The sequence below is a fragment of the Polypterus senegalus genome, chromosome 2 (genome assembly GCF_016835505.1).
Source record: "Polypterus senegalus isolate Bchr_013 chromosome 2, ASM1683550v1, whole genome shotgun sequence".
Classification (NCBI taxonomy): domain Eukaryota; kingdom Metazoa; phylum Chordata; class Cladistia; order Polypteriformes; family Polypteridae; genus Polypterus; species Polypterus senegalus.
Genome location: NC_053155.1, coordinates 295,432,851 through 295,452,058, shown reverse-complemented (window position 1 = coordinate 295,452,058; position 19,208 = coordinate 295,432,851). Strand labels below are relative to the sequence as shown.

Genomic DNA, 19,208 nt, shown 5'->3' with positions numbered 1-19,208 from the left:
TGCTTCTGTCTTGAGAAACTTCCTCTCTTCACTCATCCACCCACTGTGTTGGTCAATGCTTGTCTTTGTGCACTCTGCCCATCACTCCTGCTGACAATTTCTATTTGAATAGTGTGGTGTAGCGGGTCCACAGCTCATGTCAAAAAGGCCACTTTTTAAAATAAATAATCGCCGCACTTGCGGCTTAGAGAGGGGGCGTGGTATGTGTGGCCGGAGCAGTTCCCGTGTGATTCGCGATGTGGACGGTCCTCACTTAAGTGCACAGGTGAGGAGTTGTCCGCATCTGTAATTGGCACCGGCAGCTGTTAATTGCCACATCTGATCCACGTCCCCGTAATAAACAGAAGCACAAGGCGGCTAGGGGGGACGGAAAATAAAACAATGAAAAAAAATGAGAGAAAGAAATGGATGGAAGAGAGAGGAGAAGGTTGGAGAAGTGGGGAGCCGGTGCGAGCGAACGAGCAAGCAACAGCAGGCTCACTTGAACAGAGGCAGGCAGCTGGAAGGAGAGCCCTGAGGGAATGTTTGTCCGAGACTCAGAGAGGATGGATTGGGTCACTCCTGCTGAGCTTTTCAGAGGAGCAGGAGTGATCAGGATCATGAACGGCTCGCTGCGTAAGGCCAAGAAGGCAGCGGCAGTTGTGGAGGCTTTGGGTGTGTAGAGCCCCAGTGTGAGCGTCCTGGCCGCTGGGGGAAGGAACCCAAGTCTCGGTCCGGCTGGAGCCCGACGTAGCCAGGTGTCGGAGGGCTGAGTGTACCCTAATAGGACCAATGTATCCTTCAGGGTTGTCCTGCACTGCACCCAATTAAGTGAGGATATACTTGGGCTCATTGTGGCCCTAAAATAGAATAACGACAAGTAGGACATGACTAATGAAAGACGATAATAATAATTCTTTGCATTTATACTGCACTTTTCTCACTACTCAAAGCACTCAGCAATTGCAGGTTAAGGGCCTTGCTCAAGGGCCCAACAGAGCAGAGTCCCTTTTGGCATTTACAGGATTCGAACAGGCAACCTTTTCAATTGCCAGTGTAGATCCCTAGCCTTAGAGCCACCACTCGGCCATACAATATATGCAACAGGGTACCATATGCAATATCAATTAACCAATGCATGTTGCAGGAAAACACAACAGTCATAAAATAATCCAATTTTTTTTGTAAGCATACTGATGTATAAACCGGATAACACATTATTTTAATTTATATAACTGTATTTCTACTGAAACATTTAATTCCCATTATACAATCACTCAGCTATATGTATGTATACAGTTGTGTTAAAAAGCTGACCCTATGGAAATTGTTGACTTTTTGAACTTATGTGCACTAGCAAGCAACAGATCTTAATGCAAATAGTGCCTAAATGTGATACATTTGAATAAAAACACATTGAAAATTTTCCTTTTAAATCATTTATTAAACAAAAATATTAACAGATGTAATGATTTGCTCGGGAAAAAGTAAGTATACCCTTGGCCTCAGAAGCTGGATTTTGTTTATTAATCTAAACAAGCACATACATATGGAAAGACATTCAATAATTATTTTCAAAACAGGGATATAGGTTGTTGATGCCTATCAAAACAGTGCTTCTGCAAGATATAGCCAACTCCTTTTGGAGTGCCTATCCATCACAGTATCAGTTTAGAGATGCCAGTCAACCTAATCTGTATATCTATGCAATGATGGAGGAAACTATTTCTGAAGTGAGAAGACACAAAACTGCACTGATGGTGGTCAAGCTGAGATTTGAACTCATTAGAACTAAAGCACAGTAGCACTAACCACTGCACCACTGTACCACGTTACATTACATTGTAATTCATACACAGCAAAAAATTATAGTATTTAATTAATACTTCTGTATTTGATAGTTTTGTGTGATTTATTCCATATTGTTAAAAAGCTAACAGTATATTATATGTACTTTAACTTCATCCCATTTACCTACTAAACTAAACTATTTACTTGTGAATCATTGTTTGAACATTTTGTCAACAACGTGATGTTATTAAACTCTCAAGCGTAAGTAATGTAATGAGACAGACGGTAGACTTAACACTATTGACATTAGTCAGCTGTTACAGTATATACTCATTATTACCACATTGTCTGGTACAAGTCTTGTAATCAATATTTAACCCACTTCCTATTGTCCAAATTACTTGAAATTTTGCACTCTTATTACCTTCGGATGACGATACATGAGTCAATAATCAGTTTCACCAATTGATCAGTTAATCCATGTTAAGAAATGAAATTTTCATATGAAGAATAGTTCAAGATTTCACCAATAGATGGCGCTAGTAACTGATAGCAATATAAAGGTAAAGTCCACAGATAGACCATGTGGTCTGTCCTTTTTGCATATTGTATGAAGATGTGTGCATATCAATGTCAAAGAAAGTATTAAAATATCGATTGCAAAATTATACTAAAACAAACCCAAGACTAAAAAGTTGAAAATAATATATATATTTGAAAAATACTTTTTAAAAACCATGCTTATATTAAGTTTAAAAGTGAACTAAAAAGTAAAAAATAACTCTGTCATACATCACTCGTAAAATAAAAGCGTGGGCGCTTTTCATCAATCAACGTTCAAAACACACTTCTTAAAATCTTAGCAAAAGCTCCCTCCTTTTATTTTAGGAGTGATGTATAAGAGAGTTATTTTTTACTTTTTAGTTCACTTTTTAACTTAATATAAGCATGGTTTTTAAAAAGTATTTTTAATTTATTATTTTTATTTATTCCGTACACATGCTTATTGACTGAAACAGCCTGCTACGCCTAATTGTCAATCATAGGACCACAACTTAATTATACTATATGCAGACATTATCAAAAGGTTTCTTTGATATTCAGCCAAATGTTAGAATGGATGAGACTTGTGAACAAAGCAGCATCCAATGTTTATTGGTACCAGATATAGTGGTTGCATCATTTCAGGAATAGCTGCCATCCGGTAGTGTTTGCATAATGCAACCTATAGATTTTACAGAGATTGGTGAAATTAAAAAAATATATCTTTGAGCAGCAGTCCTGTGTTAGAAAGCACCTTCTTCACTGGATAGGTCAGAGGAGAATACTAAAAATAAACAGATACTCAAATAATAGTATTTTTTTACAATGGTGGTTGGCAGTAGGCCACCTTTGAATATGAACTGTCCGACCTTCAGGTGGGTGGACTTCAGTAGCTGATGACCATTCTGGGTTCCATTCTCGTCAGCTTTGACAGGAAAATGAAGTTTTGGTAGGTATATGTTCACCAAAACTGGATGACTTGGGATATTTTTTTAGGTTTAAAAGATTTCAATTCTGCAATGACAACCAGATGGTAGGTTCAGAAAATGTAATGGTGTAGGGAATGTTTTCTTGGGACACATTAGACCTCTTAATATTAGTTGAATGTCATTTGTATGCCACAGATCATTATTCCTGATTATTTGCATCTTTTTAAAGCTATAGTCTACCCTTTATCAAATGGATACTTCCAGCGTGATCATATGCCAACTCTTGTAGCGCACATTATCTGAAGGTAGTACCACAAACATGTTACAGTTAACTTGAATGGCCTAAGAAAATCCCCAGATCCCAATCCTGTATAGAGCTTTAGGTATAAGGTAGAATAGGAAGTTTGCAGCATGAAAATATGACAACATACTATACTGCTCAAAAGAATTAAAGGAACACTTTTTAATCAGAGTATAGCATAAAGTCAATGAAACTTATGGGATATTAATCTGGTCAGTTAAGTAGCAGAGGGGGTTGTTAATCAGTTTCAGCTGCTGTGGTGTTAATGAAATTAACAACAGATGCACTAGAGGGGCAACAATGAGATGACCCCCAAAACAGGAATGGTTTAACAGGTGGAGGCCACTGACATTTTTCCCTCCTCATCTTTTCTGACTGTTTCTTCACTAGTTTTGCATTTGGCTACAGTCAGTGTCACTACTGGTAGCACGAGGCGATACCTGGACCCTACAGAGGTTGCACAGGTAGTCCAACTTCTCCAGGATGGCACATCAATACGTGTCATTGCCAGAAGGTTTGCTGTGTCTCCCTGCACAGTCTCAAGGGCATGGAGGAGATTCTAGGAGACAAGCAGTTACTCTAGGAGAGCTGGAGAGGGCCATAGAAGGTCCATAACCCATCAGCAGGACCAGTATCTGCTCCTTTGGGCAAGGAGGAACAGGATGAGCACTGCCAGAGCCCTACAAAATGACCTCCAGCAGGCCACTGGTGTGAATGTCTCTGACCAAACAACCAGAAAGACTTCATGAGGGTGACCCAAGGGCCCCATGTCCTCTAATGGGCCCTGAGCTCACTGCCCAGCAGCATGCAGCTCGATTGGCATTTGCCATAGAATACCAGAATTGGCAGATGCACCACTGGTGCCCTGTGCTTTTAACAGATGAGAGCAGGTTCACCCTGAGCACGTGACAGAAGTGAAAGGGTCTGGAGAAGCCATGGAGAACATTATGCTGCCTGTAACATCATTCAGCATGACTGGTTTGGTGGTGGGTTAATGATTGTCTGGGGAGGCATATCCATGGAGGGTCACACAGACCGCTACAGGCTTGACAAAGGCAACTTGGCTGCCATTAGGTATCAGGATGAAACCCTTGGACCCATTGTCAGACCCTATGCTGGTACAGTGGCTCCTGGTGCACGACAATTCCTGGCCTCATGTGGTGAGAGTATGCAGGGAGTTCCTGGAGGATGAAGGAATTGATACCATTGACTGGCCACCATTCTTTCCTGACCTAAATCCAATAGAACACCTCTGGGACATTATGTTTTGGTCCATCCAATGCCACCAGGTTGCACCTCAGACTGTCCAGGAGCTCAGTGATGCCCTGGTCCAGATCTGGGAGGAGATCCCCCACAACACCATCTGTCATCTCATTAGAAGCATGCACCGATGTTGTCAGGCATGTATACAAGAACACAGGGGCCATACAAAGTGCTGCGTACAATTTTGAGTTGCTGCAATTAAATTTTGGCAAAATGGACTAGCCTGCCACATAATTTTTTCACTCTGATTTTTGGGGCGTCTTTGAATTCAGGGCTCTGTAGGTTGATCATTTTCATTTCCATCAAACGATGTGGCATCCTTTCGTTCCTAACACATTACCCAGTCTATATCAGTATAGATATCCAGGAGGATTTCTTTTTCCCATTGAGATCTGATGTGTTTTCAAAGTGTTCCTTTAATTTTTTTGAGCAGTTTATAATCGAAAATAAATGTGTGAGGTACTGAAGTCAATATCAACCAGAGTCCCTAAAGAATGTTTTTATCAGGTTGTTGAAGACATGTCTTGAACAATTCAGGCTTTTCTGAGACAAAAGGGGGTCCAAGCTGGCATTAGGCAGCAGCTAATAAGTGCACATTAGACTGCAATGCCAGCTTGCATTACCCCCATCAACAACATTGTTTCATTAAGAAATGTTCTTTTAGGATGATTGAAAAAAAAGAAAAACACACAAAATTCAATACAGGGGTCATGCACTTTTAATGAATCATGTTACATGCTAGTAGGGGCAAAAACTAGTATATAAAAAAGAAAAAACATCTGGGAGATTTACCGAATGATAAAATCGATAATGTCCTTACAATGTAGCTATTTGTAATCATTTTATTTACATTTTCAAGAAATCTGTCATCACTATGAAAGTTTCTATGTGGAATCATATTTGAAAACTAAAATATCTAAAAATCTTGTGTTTTCCTGTAGGGCTGGGGTGCAGAATACCATCGGCAGGATGTGACGAGCACTCCGTGCTGGATTGAGATCCACCTCCATGGACCTCTTCAATGGCTGGACAAAGTGCTTACTCAGATGGGCTCTCCTCATAACCCCATCTCATCAGTCTCTTGAAAGAAGAAATACGCAAGACTTACCTATAAAATGCTATTGCAGGCAGTGGCTTATAGGACAAGCAATAACACATGTTTAGCATTAGAGTCAGTTTGTTAGTCAGTGTGTAATGTCTCTATGTGTGTCATTTAAAAAAAAAATTGGAAAGCTATAGATATGCTTTTTAGCAATTTCAATTATTTGCATTTGAAGGGAGTTGCTTTTACACTAAGAATGTAAACAAAAAACAATGAAAAAAATTTAAATATGCTACAGAATGTTACAATGTAAATATATTGGTTGAGGTAATCAGACCTATACTTGATGATGACATGTGTAATTATTTTCAGTTACAGAATCTATGTTGCTTGGAAATTGTGGTTGACAATGGGATACTTGCAAGGTTTTTACCTTTTTTCAAAATGTACGTTTTAGAACATCAAAAAGAACTCAATAGCATTTTTTTTTAAATTAACATTTTCATTTTTTTATTCAACGTAACACTCACTAGACAGAAACAGTATTCCTTCTTACTTTTTAAAATTTGTATGTGATATATACAATATTTGGTTAATGCATAAGGAAATGTGAGAATTTCCTGTGACCAAATCTCCCATCTTTAATTTATTCACTAGTAAACATAATGTATGTGTCTGCAGTGAACTGAGCGGTACGTGCAAATAATCACTTGTCTGTTCTTCATAGTATAGAGGATAAGGCTTCGGACTTCAAATCCTGCAACTGACACTGTATGACCATGAGCATGTCACTTTACCTGCTTGTGCTTAAATTAGAAAAACAAAAGAAATGTAACTTGTTGTATCTCAAATATTTATAATTTACCTTGGATAAAGGTGTTGGGCAAATATGTGAATGATAAAAAGTTCTGTTATTCAGAAAGAAGAAATCAACAGCAAAAAACAGAATATGTTCATTGTTACTTGTATATGTTATACGAGTTTAATATAGTGTTTTTGAGTTGTAAAAATTTGCCAAAAAGTCACTCAACTATTATTACTCTTGATATATTTTGCCACACTTGGCATTAGCATTATAGTATATTCTTAATAGTTATTGTAAGCTATACAAATCTTAATCATATTGGTATATGTTATGTACTGTGGTGAGGTTTGTCTGACACTATTGCTTTACACTGCTTATGCTAGGGGTTCAAAGATGGGACTTCAAGTCGGTGGGGTGCTGGACACACTCAGCAGCTGTGCTCTAGCCCACTCCTACATTTCACTAGTGACGGGGGTCTGTAGGAGATACGAGGGAGTTTTAATGGGATGAGCAGCTGGTCTAGACATACTTGATGGCCTTCCTATATTTTGTCTCCCTTTGTCACACATTTGGTTATATGTTATATATGTTCATGTCTGCTTACATCCCAAACAAAGATTGTAAATATAATTAAGTGAAAGTAACCATTTCTGTCAAGTAACTTAAAATTGATATTTTGTGTGCCCAGGTACAGTAATGAATATAAAAGTCACAGCGGCAGGGATCCTTATGTGCTGGATGTTAACTACACAAATGATTTTAATTTTCCAAGATGTAATGTATGGCTTCATTCTTTACTGGGAAGACAGATTTATAATCAAAGACATTATCAGTGTTCGCATTCTTGATGAATTATGCTGGGAACTTAGTTAGCAATTGTTATGTTCTTTAAATAAATGTTATTTATCTCAAAATGAAGAGACACACAGGATTAGTAAAAGCATATCTCGTCTTATCCGATATCATACATTTTCCCTAATTATTGAGAATATTAAAATAGTTACTGAATGGCCCCATATTGTTGCCTCATTGTGCCAAGAATCTGGGTTCATTTTAATCCATAAGCACAGCTTTTCTGTGTTACACGTGCATGTAGATTGGTGACACAAACTAGTTTAGTATGACTGTGTGGCTGGGCACATATTGTAACAACGATGTTGCTGCCAATCAGTCATAGATGGGTGCCAGTCTGTTTTAGAGACCCCACACCTGCACATCAAAGAAACCATAGTATCTGAGGACAGGGACAGGGACCAGGCTGGGATCTGTGCCTAGGTTAGTAGTGCAAGAGGCAGAAGCCCTAAGTACTGTGCCACTGTACTGTCCCATAACCTTCTCACCATAGCTAATTCAAAAGTACATCACAGTATTGATCCCACTATTTCAAGACACTTTTCAAATCAATCTACTATACTTTTGCTTATCTGAAATAATTTTCAAATAAACCTGACATTAAAAGGTCCACTACATATCTTAAAGAAGACGTGTTGTGAAACAGATGTTAGTATACATTAATAAAAACTTATTAGTATTTATAATACTTTTAAGATGACCATCTACCCTTGGCATTGCTTACTTGAATACTTTACGCTGTATTATCCTATACTCTCATTACCAGTGTTAGGAGCCATAAGATGACACTTACTGTATATGTATATTTGTTTGTACATATTGCATGTTTTATTTAATCTGTACATTTGTAAATGAATACAGTGCTCTGAGCCTGTTTAATTTAAATACACTATACTGTATAAGAATAACTTGCAAGTGGAAAAAGTCTTGCTAGTCAGTAGATTGAGAATGTGTGTATGCCTAACAAAACACCTGAAAAACGCAGGAGATGAAAGACAGCGGCATTTTTAACAGATAAGCTAAGCCTCATCCTTGCATTTGCCAGGGAACATTTGGCCTTATGGAAGTCAATCACACAGAACAATTAGAAGAGCTCTCTATTGAAAACACCAAATCTAAATACCATCACACTGCCAAAATAATTAAAATGGCAATCGTCCTGACAAAAATCTGTGCTAAATGCAGAAAACCAAAAAACAAATGTCCTTTACATTAAGCATGCATATTTGAGCTTGTATTTTATAGCAGTAACCCACAGTGCTCAGATACCATCTGCTGGCATATCAGAAAGCTGAATTATGTGAGTTGTTCTAATGCCAGCTTCTCACGTTATTCTTCATATGCTTTGATGTTGCTATACAAATAATTTAGAATTAAAAGAAAGTGCAAGTGAACTGCCTTGTCAAAAAACATCGAATTGCCCATATTAAGCTAAAACAAAAACCGGAATGATCTTATTTCATTGTAAACAAATGCCAGACAGTTGTTGCATTATTAAAATTGGAGCTTTTGTCCAAAAGGTGTTGTACTTTTCCTATAAACAGAACTCCTTTTTTTTTCTCAGATCTTGAGCAGCACGGGTGTTCTCCCTAGAAATGATAACTTTGTGTGTGTAGAAATGAACTGAATCATTGGGTAGGTAATCTCCAAGCAAATGTTATTTTAACAAAGTGGGCACCGTCTGAAGACATGTTTACAGGTATGTGAGTTCATGTCCTTTATTCCTGCCCCTGACATAGTGGTGTGTTAAATGAGATTACTTGGGTAACACACCAAGTCAGTGGTGGAGTATGACCTGACAACTCCATTGATTATAGTACTTCCTTAAACGTGTGATGCTTTATTTTAATTCATACACAATTTGGGTAAAATTTGACAGAGCATGAATGCTGACTGACCATTCTGCCTCCATTCACCTATCCTTTCAATGTCTGCCCATATAATGGCTTTGCTGCTTCTGTATGTTCCTATGTTTGTATATAGTGCTTTGTGATTGTATTAATTGTGATATAAAAATATCAGCTTAAACAAATTCCTTCTGAATTCACAGTCATTTGCATTTTGATTAAAATGTAATTTTGTATCTAATACTTATATGCATTTTATCGATTCTTATTTTATGTTTAGTGCTTATTCTTTTATAATGTTTGCATGACTGACTTTCTGAATAACAAAGAACTGCATGTGTATACACGCATAACTATGATAACTTCTAAAAAACAATTTGCATGAAAGTAGACAGACATGTATGTACCTTAAGGATTTTTATAAAAATATGTAAACATTAAACTAACAAATGTACTGACCACTTATACTGTAAATGCAAATAAAAATTCTTTTAAAAAAACATACTCATTAATACACAAGATTTACATGTCAGTAGCTCTTACTTTATATCAACAATATCATTCATCCAGTAACTTAGACAGTGAGCAGTGGAACAATCACTCTAAATGGAGATTTGGTTCATCAACACTCTCATGGCACAGTTTATCATGCTCGGTCATAAGAATGATGCTGAATCCCATAATCCTGTAGATTGTGTATGGAAGAATAAGCATGCGCTTTAAAGGGAGAATGCAAGTCCAGGTTCTACTATTCGTGAAATGTTTGAAACAATGTAGCAACTTTTCTAACATGAGAACCGCAGGTCATGTCCTCACCTCTTTATTTTTGTATAAAAACGCAGACATTTGTCTGTTTTTGACCCTTCATTCACACTAGCTTGCGCTTTTAACCCCAACAAAGGAAACAATGAAAATGCTCTCATAGCCTTGTGCTCCAGAAAACGTCAGCTTGCCATTGCAATGTAGATGGGTAAAAATGTAGACTTCTAAAAAACACAAACTCTATTCATGCCCTGATTTGTTTGTGCTTATCAAGTAGCCTTCCCTTGTCATTGCTATTTCTTATTCACGGATTGGTCACCCTTGACAGAACAAAGCTGTTTTCTAACAGTGTGAAACAGCAAAGTTGCTGTCCATGGCGCTTACCTTTATGCATCTAAATTTCATTTTGTACAGTCTTAATACTGCATACTTGCACAAAGGGAAAATAATTTACTGGCCACTATAGGTTTTATGATAAATCCCATGGTTGGCAGTGTTACCATAACTTTAAGGATTTTTGTGGTCAATGCATACATTACCAGTGTAATAATGATATGAACACACTATTATGAACAAAGATCATTTTAAAGGGCTTTTTCTTTTTTTTTTTTAAGGAAAACAGTAGCATGGATGTAATTTGATCTTTTCAGCTAATTGTTAAATATTTAGGCCTGGTTCTTTATTGTGGTAGCACTAAGGCCAGTAGCATTCCCAGCTCCACGAAGATCAGATCTCAATCTGGTCAGTGTTTGCATGGGCTTTATATGTTCTGCTAGCATCTATATGTATCTCTCCTCAATGAATTTCCAATATGTGCCTGTTAAGTTATTTGCCCTCTCTAAATTATTTGCCCTCTTATTTGTATGAATCCGAGAATCACGCAACGGGCCGAGGGGAGGTGATTTCCTCACTCACTCACCAGCTTCGGGGCGTGTTCATTAACTCCGCTTAGCTAGCAAACGAGAGAATAATTGAATTCAATTGTGTTTGTTATTTAAAATAAAGTGTTACTTAGGTCTTGATGAGTTTGAGTCTGGATATTTTCTTAAGTTTATGCCATATAGAAAAGATTTTTGTGGCCAATGCATACATTACCAGTGTAGGCAAAACCTAAATCATGCTTTTTTGGAAATGTTAGTATATGTAGATTCCTTCATAAATGATATGAACACACTATTGTGAACAAAGATCATTTTAAAAGGCTTTTTCTTTTTTTTAAGGAAAACAGTAGCATGGATGTAATTTGATCTTTTCAGCTAATTGTTAAATATTTAGGCCTGGTTCTTTATTGTGGTAGCACTAAGGCCAGTAGCATTTCCAGCTCCACGAAGATCAGATCTCAATCTGGCCAGCGTTTGCATGGGCTTTATATGTTCTGCTAGCATCCACATGTATCTCTCCTCAATGAATTTCCAAAATGTGCCTCTCATTTGCCCTCTCTAAATTTGCCTAGTATATGTGCAGTGGACTACAGGAAGAGATACAACCAAACATCATGTTCACTAATGTGATGTATTTAAAGGAAAAATACTTAAAATATTCTTCATCCTAGCTGAGTTCCTTAATACTCTTCAGTCCACAGAATCAGTGAGCATGAATCAGATTTCTCATCCATGGAAAAGGCATTCCCTCTTCCGGGCAGATTAGAATGGAGACTGAAGTATTCAAACTGGACATGAGTTTTAAGGGTAGTTGCTTCATAGACCTCATCTTAAGCTGCAAGAATAGGCACAGCCTTTTAAAAAATGATTAATGCTTCACTTAAGTTTCCTGTAGAAATTTAATGTACACCATAATTGTGAAAATATAATTTTGATTTGGAAAAATACTGATCTTATCCTTAAGTGCATATTAATTCAGCAAGTATAGCTCCAAATTCAGTAATGCATTAATTGCCATCCCACAGTCTTCTTGCACTGAAACTTAAGCAATACTGATCCTATTATACTAAATGTGGCTCAGGCATTAGCATCTAAACCAGGGGTCTCCAACCTTTTTCTCCCTGAGAGTTACTTTTACAAAATGAAAATGGCCGAGAGCTACTCATGTTTTCTAACATTTATTCTCATAGCTTATTTCAACCCAAAAAGACTGAATAAGCTTATTTTGCCTGAACAATGTTGGTGTCCACAACTCACATTTTGCATTAAAATATCACAAAAAATATTTAGTTCACCTGCAAGTGCATTTTGTATGTCTGTATGAATTTTCTAGTGTATCTCACACTATTAAATTAAAACTTGAATGATGTCAAAACAAAACAATGCAATTCCAAATACACAGATATGACTTATTTATTTGTCATTTTGTTACATGTCACTGTTTCACTTTATTCACAGGTCCAGTTGCCTGTGTGGTGTGTTATTTAGGTAGTTAGTGAGGTGACTGGCACTGCATGGAGTCAACAAGAGAGGCAGGTGTACAGTGAACTGGAGCCACTAAGGTTCACTCTTATGGAGTCATTTAAATGTTCATCTGTCAGTCTTGTTCTGAACTTTGATTTCATGACATTCATGTCAGAAAAGGCAGAGGTATGGAGACCCAAACAAAGCAGACATTTTTAGAGCTGCTTAGTGAAGATTCTTATAGTTATGTGGGTCTACTAAGCTTCAGAAATGCCAAGAATGCTGTTAAGACTTTAACTGCACATTATTTTGATATATAATATATAAAATCCAGTGTCTCTCTGTCTGTATGTCTGTCTGTTTTTCACAAGAGAACAGATCTGGTTTTTTCTATAATTTCCTTGAACATTCTAGTTGATTTTGCGACTTCTCTCATTTTCGCTATGTACCATAGTTCGCTTGCGGTACCGATTTATTTGCATGAATCCGAGAAACATGCAGCGGGCCAAGGGGAGAGGATTTCCTCAATCACTCACCAGCTTCGGGGTGTGTTCATTATCTCTGCTTAGCTAGCAAACGGGAGAATAATTGAATTCAATTTTGTTTGTTATTTAAAATAAAGTGTTACTTAGGTCTTGATGAGTTTGAGTCCGGATATTCTCTTAAGTGTATGCCATATAGAAAAGATAGATTGCAATTCAGATTGGGAATCGTGATTTTCTGTTAAAAGGATCATGATATAATTTTTTGGAAAGATCTCCCACCCCTAATTTGACTAATCAAGTTTTCAAATTTATGTAGGATTCATTAACCCTTTGGTGAGCTACTGGTAGCTCACTAGCAACGTGTTGGAGACCCCTGATCTAAACATATGAATTCTGTTTGGTACACTTTTCCTATGTTCTGCAGATTTATTACTTTGTTTCTAACTTCATTTGTTTGCACTTTACTCATCCTGCTCACAACCTTCCTTCAGACTCATAGCATTTAAAGTGATCCCCTAACTGTGGGTGTTTTATTCAGAAAACATAGCAGTAATTTTAATGATTCATTGAAGGATATCCATTGTAAGGAAACTTCTGTTCAAGATGACATCCTTCCACATGTCTGCCATAATGCTGCATGACAGCAGTTTCCACCAGAGCATGGAGACAGCTTACACCTTTGTTCCGCTTTGGTTGCAAAATGCTCTCCCAATTATAAATGTTCACTTGAATTAGAAAACCCAGTTGTTATAAACAGACGTTTAACTCTATCTTCTCATTTTGTGTTACTTCGCTTTAATTACCAAGTCCTTGGCCTTCTGTCATCTCTACACTCTCTCCTGCTGCTTTTTTACCTTCAAGCAACATCTTTTTCCAAACTGAAAATACAGGAAAATAGTTGAAATTCATCTAAAGATTTTCTAGATACTACCATAACCAGCTAACAGTTTTACACAGATTAATGCATTTCAGCTGTCAGTTACACCACAGTGTAATGCAGTATTACCTTGGTCACCAGTTTCCGTCATTTTGTGCTTTTATTTAGACACAACACTGACTGTATCGGGGGTAAGCACAATATGCAGCTGGATGTTTAGCTGAACAGTAGAACCCATGGCTTGTAATTTCCAGCATCCTAAGTAACCAGCCCAACTGTGATATCTCCAGCAGTAAAGCTACCATAATGCGGAAACAACATCTGCAATAATTTCCCAGCAGAGACCGTAAGTGTCTCCCAGTCCTCAGTGAATTAAGGCATCATTCTGGCTTTTCCAAATAAATTCGGTGCTGCAACAAATATCCTGATAATCTGTCAAATTAACATACATGCCCACAATTTAAACTGTGGGATTTAAACTAAAATTACTGTTAAATATTGCTCTACATTCTAAAAAAAAAAAAATTAAATAAAATTGATAATTTTCCCAATTAGACCTTTGAACTTGCAAACCCAAACAGGCTAACTGCAGGAATGGAACTGTTTCATTGTCCGATAACTGACTGTTTCAAGAATATTTCTGTAGTAAATATATTTATATAAAATAAAAACAGAAAAAGTAAAGAGCATATACATTGATCATCCACTACACAAAAAACAATTTTAGTTGAAGTGAACAACGTTGTCTTATTACAGTGGCACCTGACAAAGGGTGGGATTTACAGTTGTTACTATTGACTTTGATGCATGACTGTATAAAGTCAGTCTGTCCAATTGCTAGTAGCATAGCAGAGGTGGTCAGATTGCCCATTCTTTATCTGGCTGTTGGTTCCCTGAGAGGATGCATGCATTTTGGAAGGGAGGGAAAATACTGTGTGTATATAGAGCTTGTATCCACCAGGGACATTTTAGCAAAGCATAAGTACATTGGTGAGAAATTGCCAGCATGCCACCTATGGTAGCAGTGAGCTTGTAGATGTACATATTGTCCTGCTAGAGGTTGCTCTAAAATCCATGCTCAAGGATATAATAACAGCTGGATTACACATAGACAACTGTTAAATTAGGAGCAGCAAGAGTAGGTTGACCAGATTAACCTACTGTCAAATAGTTGTGTCTGTTTAAACCCCTTCAGCTGTGCTCATCACCAAGTCTACAAGCCACATGCATTAGTAATAAACTTGAATGCCATATACAGTACAATGCTAAAATGGCTTTTGCCATAGGGATTTTAGAGGTCAACATTTAAGTATTATGGATATGGTAGGGGGTGCTCTTTGTTCCAACCAGCCAAGATTTAGTTTTGTGTACTAATCTACTGTAACAAAAACACAAATCCCACCCCATTATTGTACACCATTAATCTCCTTGGCATTGGCTTTTATTCCAAAAAATAATGTAAAAAGCTTAGCTTTTTTGGCATGAAATTAATTAAATCTCAAAAGAATAAATAAAAATAAAAATATGAAATACTAATACCAAAACATTATGTAATCTTAAAATGAGTCCTTTCTGTGTAAATCTTAAAGCACGGTGAAAGACACAATCCAACATCAGTCGGAGCAACAGCACTTTGTCTTGGATTTTCTTTCCAGCTTTACCAGTTTTTGAACAGCACACTGCACAGGTACGAGTTGGATTCCTTTTTTCTGTTGGATGTATTAGTGTGGCCTCCACGCAGACCATTTACCTGCCAAATCAAAGCGGTAACTGAAGTGTAATTCTGGTTTTCTCCTAATCAAAATTACTCACCATATTTAAGATCTAGTTTAACAATTGTGTGATTCAATTAATGAGGGTGGAGCTTTCAATTACACTCTTCAACCTTTTTAATATTTAAAATGAAGTTCAGGACTTTGTGCCTAAAATATATGCAAATTAAAGAAAGAATCTTAATTCCAATGTCCATTTCGTCCATTTTCAGTATCTGCTCTTATTAACTCTTTTGGGGTGAATGTCGACTGCCGTAGACACAAGGAGATGAGGGAAGATAACGACTAAAGTCGACATCCAGAGGCAGAGGGCAATAAAAGCTCTAAATACCAATATGTTATGAATTGACCCTCTTCGTGTAGAATCCCTGACTGGGTACATAGCGCAGAGTGAACAACGTCTAGAATGGCATCAACATCAGGTGAGAGAGCAAAGTGAATGCGCCAAGCAAAATGCGCCATGCATTTTATTTATTTATTTAGTATTCTTTTTGAATTGGACTCTGACTTATCAAACTCTGATTTTGATGCAACTGATCTGTAAATCGAAAACGAAAGTCAGGTGACTGCATCATCTGATCAGTCACCAGCTGACATTCCTATGGCATCGTTCACCTGGGAAGACTACACGGTCACTTATCAAACTCCAATTTTAATGCAAATTATCTGGAAATCTAAAATGAAAGTTAGGTATTTGCATCAGCTGATCAGTTCCCAGTTGATTGTAGTGCTGAACACACTCATGTAGCTGATGTACTCGCTTTGCATTTGGCTATGGTCAGTGTCACTACTGGTAGCATGAGGCGATACCTGGACCCTACAGAGGCATGCATACAAGCACGTGGGGGCCATACAAACTAGTGAGTGTGATTTTGAGTTGCTGCAATGAAATTTCGGCAAAATGGACGAGCCTGCCGCATCATTTTTTCACTTTGATTTTTGGGGTGTCTTTGAATTCAGCCCTCTGTAGATTGATAATTTTCATTTCCAGACAACGATGTGGTCTCCTTTCATTCCTAACACATTAACCAGTCCATTGAGATCTAATGTGATTTCAAAGTGTTCCTTTAATTTTTTTGAGCAGTATGTGTATATATATGTATACTGTACATACACATATACATATACTTACAATTATAATTGTAATTAAAACATTAAAGTAACAGGGAAGGAAATAGAATGTATAATTACGGCAAAAATCTCTTTGCAAATAGGCCAAATTGCAGGTAAAATCTTCTTTGCCTTACCCGGTGACGATGTGACTCACAATAGTATTTCAAAAAGTGTCAGGATCTATATTTTTAACTTTTTTTCTGCTTTACCAGAGAACTAAAAATGTAAAACTTGCCTTGAATGTCCACTCTCAATTTAGCAGGATACAAGAGGCTTTATCTGAATTTGGCTTTGGTGTAAGCACTCTTTAATGCTGTAAAATGCAACACGTTTAGCAGCCGTGGAAGGTGAAAAAATCAGGGAAAATGTGATTTTCAAATATACAGTGCATCTGGAAAGTATTCACAGCGCATCACTTTTTCCACATTTTGTTATGTTACAGCCTTATTCCAAAATGGATTAAATTCATTTTTTTCCTCAGAATTCTACACACAACACCCCATAATGACAACATGAAAAAGTTTACTTGAGGTTTTTGCAAATTTATTAAAAATTAAAAAACTGAGAAATCACATGTACATAAGTATTCACAGCCTTTGCTCAATACTTTGTCGATGCACCTTTGGCAGCAATTACAGCCTCAAGTCTTTTTGAATATGATGCTACAAGCTTGGCACACCTATCCTTGGCCAGTTTCGCCCATTCCTCTTTGCAGCACCTCTCAAGCTCCATCAGGTTGGGTGGGAAGCGTCGGTGCAGAGCCATTTTAAGATCTCTTCAGAGATGTTCAATCGGATTCAAGTCTGGGCTCTGGCTGGGCCACTCAAGGACATTCACAGAGTTTTCCTGAAGCCACTCCTTTGATATCTTGGCTGTGTGCTTAGGGTCGTTGTCCTGCTGAAAGATGAACCGTCGCCCCAGTCTGAGGTCAAGAGCGCGCTGGAGCAGGTTTTCATCCAGGATGTCTCTGTACATTGCTGCAGTCATCTTTCCCTTTATCCTGACTAGTCTCCCAGTTCCTGCCACTGAAAAACATCCCCACAGCATGATGCTGCCACCACCATGCTTCACTGTAGGGATGGTATTGGCCTGGTGATGAGCAGTGTCTGGTTTCCTCCAAATGTGATGCCGGGCATTCACACCAAAGAGTTCAATCTTTGTCTCATCAGACCAGAGAATTTTGTTTTTCATGCTCTTAAAGTCCTTCAGGTGCCTTTTGGCAAACTCCAGCTGGGCTGCCATGTGCCTTTTACTAAGGGGTGGCTTCCGTCTGGCCACTCTACCATACAGGCCTGATTGGTGGATTGCTGCAGAGATGGTTGTCCTTCTGGAAGGTTCTCTCTCCACAGAGGACCTCTGGAGCTCTGACAGAGTGACCATTGGGTTCTTGGTCACCTCCCTGACTAAGGCCCTTCTCCCCCGATCGCTCAGTTTAGATGGCTAGCCAGCTCTAGGAAAAGTCCTGGTGGTTTCGAACTTCTTCCACTTACGGATGATGGAGGCCACTGTGCTCATTGGGACCTTCAAAGCAGCAGAAATTTTTCTGTAACCTTCCCCAGATTTGTACCTCGAGACAATCCTGTCTTGGAGGTCTACAGACAATTCCTTTGACTTCATGCTTGGTTTGTGCTCTGACATGAACTGTCAACTGTGGGACCTTATATAGACAGGTGTGTGCCTTTCCAAATCATGTCCAATCAACTGAATTTGCCACAGGTTGACTCCAATTAAGCTGCAGAAACATCTCAAGGATGATCAGGGGAAACAGGATGCACCTGAGCTCAATTTTGAGCTTCATGGCAAAGGCTGTAAATACTTATGTACATGTAATTTCTCAATTTTTTTATATTTAATAAATTTGCAAAAATCTCAAGTAAACTTTTTTCACATTGTCATTATAGGGTGTTGTGTGTAGAATTCTGGGGGAAAAAAATGAATTTAATCAATTTTGGAATAAGGCTGTAACATAACAAAATGTGAAAAAAGTGATGCGCTGTGAATACTTTGTGGATACACCGTAATTTCTTGTTTCAGTGTGAGAAGTGACATCAGATTTACTTTAGATTGTAATTTGTTAAAATGTACAATAAATAAGGCTTCTAGGTTTTAAGGTGTTCAATCCATGTATGCAGGAAGCTGGCGATATCCAAGTTTCTGTTTTGAAGTCCTGTCCAATTATTTGAGAAAATAGTTCAGCAATGTAATTCACTGGTTTTGGGCTTTCATGGTTTTCAGGGAGAACTTCAATTCTTATATTATTTCTTCTAAATCCATTTTCCAGTGCAGCTTGTCTGTCTCCATGCACTTTGCATTTGGATTTTCATCAGCAGTGGAAGCCAATTGTTCAACTATTTCAATACAAGTTGTGAGCATTTGCTTAACATCATTAAGCTGAGCACCAAGAGCTCTAAATTTATTTTCAAACTTACTTGCAATTTCCTGTATTTTTCATTACATTTTTTCCAACATACTTTTAAAGGTTGCCTAAATGCAATTACTTAA

At 37.7% G+C, this 19,208-nt stretch overlaps 1 protein-coding gene across 2 annotated transcripts in view; it reads left to right on the top strand.

Annotated features, from left to right (window-relative positions):
- The window catches only part of smad9 (SMAD family member 9), a 90,731-nt gene extending 79,652 nt beyond the window's left edge, over positions 1 to 11,079 (top strand). For both annotated transcript variants that reach the window (XM_039745810.1, XM_039745811.1), the window contains exon 7: positions 5,748 to 11,079. In XM_039745810.1, coding sequence (XP_039601744.1) covers positions 5,748 to 5,891 — 144 coding nt within the window. In that variant the 3' untranslated portion in view covers positions 5,892 to 11,079. The remainder of the gene's footprint in view (positions 1 to 5,747) is intronic.
- Positions 11,080 to 19,208: the final 8,129 nt, after the last annotated feature.